Source organism: Lytechinus variegatus, chromosome 6, assembly GCF_018143015.1.
Source record: "Lytechinus variegatus isolate NC3 chromosome 6, Lvar_3.0, whole genome shotgun sequence".
In the NCBI taxonomy this organism is placed as follows: domain Eukaryota; kingdom Metazoa; phylum Echinodermata; class Echinoidea; order Temnopleuroida; family Toxopneustidae; genus Lytechinus; species Lytechinus variegatus.
Genome location: NC_054745.1, coordinates 16,614,210 through 16,624,129, shown reverse-complemented (window position 1 = coordinate 16,624,129; position 9,920 = coordinate 16,614,210). Strand labels below are relative to the sequence as shown.

General features: G+C 37.3%; 2 protein-coding genes across 2 annotated transcripts; both read right to left on the bottom strand.

The window, feature by feature from the left end:
* Positions 1 to 671: 671 nt before the first annotated feature.
* On the bottom strand, positions 672 to 4,146 carry LOC121416538. The gene is made up of 6 exons (XM_041610031.1): positions 3,900 to 4,146; positions 3,310 to 3,557; positions 2,499 to 2,627; positions 1,744 to 1,906; positions 1,366 to 1,411; positions 672 to 1,007 (listed from the first exon to the last, which is right to left on the bottom strand). The coding sequence occupies exons 1-6, from the start codon at positions 4,144 to 4,146 to the stop codon at positions 710 to 712; spliced, it is 1,131 nt and encodes a 376-aa protein (XP_041465965.1). The 3' UTR covers positions 672 to 709.
* A 1,930-nt stretch (positions 4,147 to 6,076) lies between these two features.
* On the bottom strand, positions 6,077 to 9,480 carry LOC121417587 (putative ankyrin repeat protein RF_0381). The gene is made up of 5 exons (XM_041611323.1): positions 8,968 to 9,480; positions 7,758 to 8,679; positions 7,225 to 7,487; positions 6,610 to 6,792; positions 6,077 to 6,238 (listed from the first exon to the last, which is right to left on the bottom strand). Exons 1-5 carry the CDS (start codon positions 9,478 to 9,480, stop codon positions 6,077 to 6,079), a joined length of 2,043 nt encoding a protein of 680 aa, XP_041467257.1.
* Positions 9,481 to 9,920: the final 440 nt, after the last annotated feature.

Below are 9,920 nucleotides of genomic sequence, written 5' to 3'. Positions count from 1 at the left end.
AGTTTAAACTAATTTACATTAATTTTCAGTGTTTTCAGTAGAGCAAACTAGTCACACATATCATTTAATGAAGTTGCTGCTGTTTTTTTCATTTGTCTGCAATATAACGTACTGCATACTGAAGAAACTTACTCAGTCGGGTCAATATCTTGATGGACGTAGCCGAATCCGAGATGAGAGCAATTTTAAGAGAAGAGAAAAATAAATTTATGGAAGAAATATTACTGATAAACTTAATTATTAGTACGCTGCCTTGATGTTAGCAAGTATGTCGTTCCTCCTACAAACCTATACGATCTTTAGAACCAAACGAGATTGCAACTCAATTTGCATGTAATAATGTAAGAGTCACTGTATTGAATTATTACTCATCTCTACGGACGATAAAAAATATATACAGACTAAATCCATAGTTTGATCCACAAACGATAATAAAGAATAACGCTAATCAATTTGAATGTTTTATCAACTATTTTTGTGATAAAGGAAAAAGAAATTAATGCTTGGAAAATATGTTCTGTTAAGAAATTGTCAGATAACCGCACTCTCCATTTTATAGCAATATTTCTGAGTTTTTACAAACGAAGATGCAATTACATCATGCAGCTGGAAGTAATTATTCGGCCAACACAATAATTCTTATCAATCTCTTTAGATACGACAGGTATTATAAAAACGAAGACTGAAACCAAAGTAAAATCAACAAACACTAACTCAAACCTGGGAAAGTTGTATCATTTGAAGATGAGCTGAATGATTCTATAATTGTGATGAGGGTATTCTTTGCTGCTAGGGTAGATGCTTGTTTCCCTCTCCATGCCAGTAGCATGTCATAGGTAGCTTGCTGCCTATCTCGCAATCTTCTGTACTCTACCCGATCCAACTCAGCTATGGTGAAACCAAGAGCTATGCCAAAATCATAGAACTGATTTACGTCCATTGTCTGGGCTATTGTAAGGACGTCTGCGTCCGATTGTAGGTCACCGTTCTTTACTTCTTCTAGTGTCCTAGAAGATGGATTGAAATAAAAAGCATGGCTGAAATATCAAAGAACTGCTGTTTAATGATTATTAAAGGAATATAAACTACACTATTTTAAAAACTGTTTTACATTGATATATCACATATACGTCCATGGCGTGGCAAAGTAATTTAAAAGCCTTCGTTGAAACGTTGCCGTTGTGAGAACTAATTGACTGATAGTTCACGATCATAATTATTATTGATGTCTTCATCCGTCCTATCAAGTCAACAAGTATCTTACGTGAAATGAAATAAATCTTTATATCTGTTTTCTAAACAAATATTTGAGCTTCCTCGAAAAAAAAGAGAAAGGAAAAAACATGTTAACCGATGGAAACTTACCTAGTGATGTCTGTCTGTTCGGAGGGAAATTGGCACACAGGTCCATCTAACACAGAAAGAAAATGAAGAGACATAAAACGAGCATCCCACTGTGTTTTCTGTTTACAATGATACTTCTCTTTATTTCATGATTTAAAAATTACCTTCAGCAATAACAGATCATATAAGCTATGCTTATGCTGTCAGCGATAGTGTCTAATGATGTATATGTACACCTTGTTATGATAAATGGTTTAATACCGTTCATTTAGTTCATGGAGCTGAATGACATCATGGACATGGCGGGTAATTCTTGAATCCATCGCCTTACCCAAGTCTTTGGTGATTAAAATAGGGAAAAAAAAATTCATTATTGAATTATCAAACATGAAATTCTACCTGTATATCTGATGACAAAGGCAATAGATCGTGATATCCCAAGCTTCCCAGCCTGTGTAATTGTTATGGTAATCACTGCAAAGTTTAGATCGTCCTCACTGGGTGGTACGTATATCGATATACATTGGTTTATCTTGGCTAGAAGGTCCCTAAGAGAAACGATCTGTTGGTAAAAAAAGTACAGCAGCAGAATAGAAATGCATAAACCATGGAGCTAACTGTTAAGCTCTATGCATAAACCAACAAGAGGCTGTGCCGTTTCAGCAGGCCTCAGATCCACAGTATTATCTAAACCCGGGGGGTGTACTTAGCTTTGGGTAGGACGGGGGTGTGAGGATGAAGGTTCAAACCGATACCCATTTTTATGTGTCATTTTGGGTAAAAGGGTACCAATTATAAGTGATTTATTAATTTTTGACAAGATTTTTGAAAAAAAACCCAGAAAAGTTATCACTGGAGGTGAGTATGGACCCATATTTAAGGCCAGTGTCTAAAAATCGGAGCCACGAAGCCATGTTTAAGGCCAGTATCTAAAAAAGTTGGGGCATGTTTAGGAATTTCCAGCATAAAACCATTCTCAATGTTCGGGGATTTTTTTCCAAAAAAGTGGCCCATTCTAGCAGCACATCCCCGTATGCCATATTTTGTGAGTACTTTAAATCGCTTTGGGATTAGTTTTATGCCAACAAGGAGCCAGATTGCTAAGAGCACCTTATTTTTTTACGATTATCAAATAAGTTATGAAGCTTAACTACCTGGCTTTCAATTTCTTCTTCCTCACGATGGCACGTGATTGTGACGTCACCACTCTTTGTTTCAACATTGAAAGGGACCGAGCGATGGCATCTATGGTAAGATTGTTGTCTCAACTCCTCTTGTGTTGCCTACAAAGATGATTACGAATATTCTTTTTCAATTAATGAAAATTAGAAAAAATATTAAAATCGATATTTAATCATTCTAAATAGAAATCTGAAGCAGAAATACTCCGAAGACTAATTTTGCCTGCCTAATTGATCTTCGGAGCGGCAGCGCTATATACTTGTCTGACACGGCAGGAGCTTGAACTCCTGACCTCCCGCCAGTTGTGAATCGGACGCTCTCCTAACTGAGCCAAAAACGGTTGAAATGATGTTATTGCCAACATGCAATTACAAATGTGAAAAGTTACTTTACTTCATTTAATTGTAAAAGAATATCATGGTTTTTATTTACAACGGTGCTATCATATCTAAGCAGAACTATCTATAACAATGTTGATGATAAGAGCAGTACTGATTATTACATTGACAATTATATTAAGAATGATAATAATAACAATAGTAATAATAAGAATATCAATAATAGTGAAATGGTTCAGCGCGCTTCAAATCATCACGTCAACCAATAGCATTCAAATAATTTTGTTCTACCCGCAAACATTCACCTCATCTGACTGGAAGGTGGAAAATTTTCAAACGAAAAATTTCTCAAATGATATAGATCTTCGGGTTTTCAGAGCTGTTTTTATTTAGCGAATGAATGATAATTCTGAACTTATATGGAGCGATGATGTTTAATACTGACCGCTTCGTTTCCAGGTAGGTCGTTACACAACTGAAGATTGACTGCAAACTCTTGTCCTCTTTCGATCCTGTCTGGGACGTATGGAGTACACATTATCCGCTGTCGAATCACCTGTTGTTCGAGTGGAATCAGAACCCACCACTCTGCACAGTGGGTGATGTACAGCTCAAGATGTTTCTTGTACAGTCTACAGTATGGTGGTTTGTCTGGTGAGCTGGAAGATTGCTTCCTTAGAGTTCTTGGAAGATCTAATTTGACCAATTGCCGAAAAGTGAAAAGATGCAATGTATCACGACGTACAGAAAAGATATAATGGTTTTAGACTTTATGATAATTAGAAACGTGATTATTAGTGACATATAATACCTACTGACGGAAGCTGATAATGAATGATGACGCTGCGGTGGTGATAGTGAGAATGATTGCGATGGATGCTACTTGTGATTTTACTGATTGTTATGATGATCTTAGAATGTCAAATTAGATATCTGGTATCTGGTAGAATGAAAGTCATTTAAAGAAAGAAAAAAAAATAGTCCATATGCTTTACTGATACCATAATAGTCCAATATCAATCTTCATGGACTTACCCTTATTTGAATCCCAAACACGACAAACGATGTCTGGTTTTACTTGCTCTGGATTGACGACCAAGGAAGAGTGTGGTATAATGATCTTAACAGGTTGGTTGAAAATCAAGGGTTGAGGGTCACACCTGATCCCATAGCAGGCCATTGATTCACCTTCAGTGACATAAACACCAGGATTGTCTCTTAGGATGGCTAGGGTGATATGACAATAGTCATCAGTGGGAACCGCTCCAGGAGGAAGGTACATTGATATTCCATGGTCTTCTAGATTGATTTCTTGACTGGAATTTCTGTTGACTTTGACAGAGGCAACGTTAGAGTTCGATGGCCGATCTGTGATATATGCACGAATACAAGGTGAACAAAAAGGTCACGGTACACAAAATGTAGAGGAACAAACCTGTATTTCAGCCAATGAAATGGAATAATAAACAATTTTACAATGCATACAAGCCTATCAAAAGTTAACTAAGCCTTGCGTTGTGATCTCGGTTATTCAAATTCAGTTAAAAATGGTTTCTTTTTAGATTAAAGAATCAATCGAGGCATAAGGACGAATGACAAACGTTTTGACATCAATAAGGCATAGCATATTGTACAGTAAAACCCAACACAAAAGCAACGATTATCACAAAGCATAAGATGAACGATTACAGAACATTGACCATACGACACGACGTCATCGACCACAATCAAAGAAAATAGCATTTAAAAATCCGCTAATATATAAACGACAAAGTTTTAAAATCAATAGTCAGATACATGAATTATGCAAAAAATCAATATTTAAATCAGAACATTGATTTCCAGATCGTAAGAAAGTATTAAGAATGGGAATGAATAGGAATGAGAGACAGAAGGCGGAGTTGATAGGAATATGGGGAAAAGATAAAGGAAATGCATTGAGAGATTTGATATGAATTACAAAGAGGTAAAGAATTATGATGAATGTATAGGAAGAATTACGAGAGCGAGAAGGATAAGAACGAAAAGAGAAGAAGTGGAAGGGTACGAAGAATAAAAGGTGGAAGAACAATACCATAATAAACGAGAGGAAAAGAGAGCTATAATGGGAAAAAATAAATGCAAAATGAATATACATAATTAGTTTGAGTAAAACAGCAACCCTCTTGTTCCTAAAGTAGACAAATGGAATGTTTTTCCATGAACGATCAGTCGGTCAACAAGATATATATTAACGTGCAGTCATCTGCGACGAATTCAGTGACGATTTCTTGTTTCATATTTCAGGGATGCTCTTACCTCTAGTAGACTGTACACCATCCAAGGAAGGTGATCTGCAGTAAGCAATTAATGCAAAATCATTCAACTTCTAATGTCTTGAATTATATTTACTACATAAACTGCATTAAAATCATTTAGAACATTAAAAAAACCGTTACTTTTCGTTGGACTTCTGATAATAATACATCAGTGAAAATTATTCACATATTATGTGCCATGTTTAATTGCAAACCATGTTTTTTTTAAAGCTACACGAACTAATTAAACCTCTGGAATATTGAAAGAACAATTCCATCCCAACAGAAAATTGGTTTGAATGATAAGATAAACTCCATACTACCATAACACTGAATAATTAATCAAAATGGGTTTGAAATAAGGTTTTATCTATTAAAGTTTCGCTCCATTAAAAAATAACATTTGTGCAATATGCACATTCTGGTCGGTATGCAAAAGAGGGGACTGATGATGTCACCCACTTGCTATTTCCTCTATTTCATTATATAAAATATTCTAGATTTTCTCGTCATTCTCATGTGAAGCAAGGTTTCATTCCACCCTGAGCGTGTGGTATTACCATTGCTTTAACGATTTTATGGTTTAGTCAAGATGGTCCTCTTTGTTAAATCTGTAAAATTGAAATATTACACATTTCAAACAATAGAAATATAAAAGGAAGCGTTAGAAACATCATCGACTCTTTCATTTACATGTCACTGATTTGTGCATGTTGATTTTTTTTAATGAAAAATAAGCAAAACTTAAAAATATAATATAATTTTACATTCCATTGTGATGAAATTTCCAATGTTGTGCTTGTTTGATTTTCCTCTGATTTGTTTTTTTCTGGAGTGGACTTGATCTTTGAATTGAAAATACATGTATATCAGAATCCGTTTGTACCGGAAATTTAGTTCAAAGAAAGTAATTGTTCACCTTGCCAATATCATCTGTCTGATCATTTCATCATTTGCATAGTGGATTGGTAGGCAACCTGCTTCATCCTTGATATCAATCCTGGCTCTATTTTCTAAGAGATAGAACACCAATGCCTTTTCAGGAGATAACCTGCCACTGTAGTATTCTTCGGATACCTGCAAAGGATAATTAACTTATTTTATGGGATAATTATATATACAACATTCAAATTCCCCGTCCTTGTTTTGTTATTTAAGTACAAATTATAGTATTTAAACCTTATTAGTCCATAAAGTGTTTGATGTCATGAAGATATTTGAAAGGCTCAACGATAAAAAAAAATTATGGTATGGATCAAATATTAACTTTCTCACAAATTAGACAAAGTGAATATAGTCTTATATGATTTTTCCTCTTAATTGAATGTTATGCATCGGATTGCAATTAGCAGTGGATGCCGAAAATGCCATGATGATCAGTTGACTTAAATGTTTTAAAATGTAAGTGTACACTGGAAACTGAGGCAAAGGTCTTTTCCAAGACTAACCTTTCTGAGTGTTTCGGTGTCTTCAACATTCCTTTTCTTTTGGTAGCATAATTTGATAGCTTTATGAAGACATGTCTGACCGTCATTAGACTGTGCATTGATATCAGATCCTTTAGCAATGAGCTTTTCAATGATGGATGTATGTCCGTGTATTACAGCAAGATGGATGGCTGCTGAATCATTCTGGATTGATAGAATCAAAATAATAAACGTAAAAGGAAAATTAGCATGCCTGTAAATGGTATTTAGAAGCAGCATCAGTAAAATCTTTGTCGTATATAAGATAGTATTAAACTTACATTTTGAACTCTATATGGATGATAATCAATGAACTTTGTTTTCCTTCAAGAGTTTTACTGCTTTTGATATATTTAATCAGCTGAGGGACATGCATGTATGCAGGTATTAAATGAATTGCTAATAAAGTTTAAAGCCAGGCCCCGGGGGGCCAGGCTTTTAAAGAGAGTAGAAGAATGATTAAACTTTTTTTTCAAATCTATATCAGTACTTTTGTTAAAATTTCCATGGGCGGTAATCTCAAAATCGTGTTAATTGTGGTGTGTTTGCGCTAACACGGTTTTCAGAATACCGCCCGAGAGCGTATGCATGACCTACCTTAGCATTCAACTGGTCGATAAGCAGAGCAGCAATGTCTCTGCGCCCAACGGTTAACGATTGATGTAAGGGTGTTTGGCCGCGATTGTCTTCTGTGTCACTTCGTGCTCCACTTGTAAGCAGGAATTTAACAACGTCAATGTAACCATGCTGAACGGCGATGTGTAATGCTGTTCTCCCTTCATTGTCTGCTTTATTCACCTCTACAGGGTCACCCTTAAGGAGCAATGCGTGTTGATCTTCTGCGTTTCGATTCATCTCACCTGTAACACTGAGCAGAAATTTGATGACGTCTATATTACCGTTCCAAACAGCACGGTGTAATTCAGTCCAACCACCATTATCCTCCTTATTGACCTCAGCTCCCTTACTGATCAGATATTTGATGACGTCAATATGACTGTTCGAAGTTGCATGGTGTAATGCAGTCCAACCACGATTACCCTCCTTATTGACCTCAGCTCCCTCACTGATCAAATATTTGATGACGTCAATATGACCATTCTCAGCAGCACGGTGTAATGCAGTTCCACCACCATTATCCTCCTTATTGACCTCAGCTCTCTCACTGATGAGATATTTGATGATGTCAATATGACCATTGGACGCAGCACGGTGTAATGCAGTCCAACCATCATTATCCTCCTTATTGACCTCAGCTCCCTCACTGATCAGATATTTGATGACGTCAATATGACCATTCTCAGCAGCACAGTGTAATGCAGTCCCACCACCATTATCCTCCTTATCGACCTCAGCTCCCTCACTGATCAGATATTTGATGACGTCAATATGACCATTCTGAGCAGCACGGTTTAATGCAGTCCAACCACGATTATCCTCCTTATTGACCTCAGCTCCCTCACTGATCAGATATTTGATGACGTCAATATGACCATTCTCAGCAGCACGGTTTAATGCAGTCCAACCATGATTATCCTCCTTATTGACCTCAGCTCCCTCACTCATCAGATATTTGATGACCTCAATATGACCATTGGAAGCAGCACGGTGTAATGCAGTCCAACCATCATTACCCTCCTTATTGAACTCAGCTCCCTCACTGATCAGATATTTGATGACCTCAATATGACCATTCTCAGCAGTACAGTGTAATGCAGTCCTACCACAATTATCCTCCTTATCGACCTCAGCTCCCTCACTGATCAGATATTTGATGACCTCTAAATGACCTCTCTCAGCAGCATGGTGTAATGCAGTCCTACCATGATTATCCTCCTTATTAACCTCAGCTCCCTCACTGATCAGATATTTGATGACATCAGTATTACCATTCTCAGCAGCATGGTGTAATGCAGTCCAACCAATGTTACCCTCCTTATTGACCTCAGCTCCCTCACTCATCAGATATTTGATGACCTCAATATGACCATTCTCAGCAGTACAGTGTAATGCAGTCCCACCATAATTACCCTCCTTATTGACCTCAGCTCCCTCACTGATCAGATATTTGATGACATCAATATGACCATTGTAAGCAGCATGGTGTAATGCAGTCCAACCACGATTATCCTCCTTGTTGACCTCAGCTCCCTCACTGATCAGATATTTGATGACCTCTAAATGACCTCTCTCAGCAGCACGGTGTAATTCAGTCCTACCATGATTATCCTCCTTATTGACCTCAGCTCCCTCACTGATCAGATTTTTGATGATATCAATATTACCATTGTAAGCAGCATGGTGTAATGCAGTCCAACCATGATTATCCTCCTTATTGACCTCAGCTCCCTCACTGATCAGATAATTGATGACCTCTAAATGACCTCTCTCAGCAGCATGGTGTAATGCAGTCCAACCAATGTTACCCTCCTTATTGACCTCAGCTCCCTCACTCATCAGATATTTGATGACCTCAATATGACCATTGGAAGCAGTACAGTGTAATGCAGTCCCTCCATAATTACCCTCCTTATTGACCTCAGCTCCCTCACTGATCAGATATTTGATGACATCAATATTACCATTCTCAGCAGCATGGTATAATGCAGTCCAACCACGATTATCCTCCTTGTTGACCTCAGCTCCCTCACTGATCAGATATTTGATGACCTCTAAACGACCTCTCTCAGCAGCACGGTGTAATGCAGTCCTACCATGATTATCCTCCTTATTAACCTCAGCTCCCTCACTGATCAGATTTTTGATGATATCAATATTACCATTGTAAGCAGCATGGTGTAATGCAGTCCAACCAATGTTACCCTCCTTATTGACCTCAGCTCCCTCACTCATCAGATATTTGATGACCTCAATATGACCATTCTCAGCAGCACGGTTTAATGCAGTCCAACCAAGATTATCCTCCTTATTGACCTCAGCTCCCTCACTGATCAGATATTTGATGACATCAATATTACCATTCTCAGCAGCATGGTGTAATGCAGTCTCACCACCATTATCCTCCTTATTGACCTCAGCTCCCTCACTGATCAGATATTTGGTGACGTCCATATGACCGAGGAAAGCAGCCTTGCCTAGTGGAGTCCAAAGGGCCATACCTGTAGCTCCGAGAATAAGACATGTTTAATCGTTTGATTGTCCTAGCTGTGTGAAACTCACTATTTGTTTTCTGTGTGGTGCTAAAATGAAACAAGCCTTATAATGCGTAATTCTACAGTTTTTGTAAATTATTTGCTTTTAGTTGGATGGATAAATTACCTTTCAGAAATTGA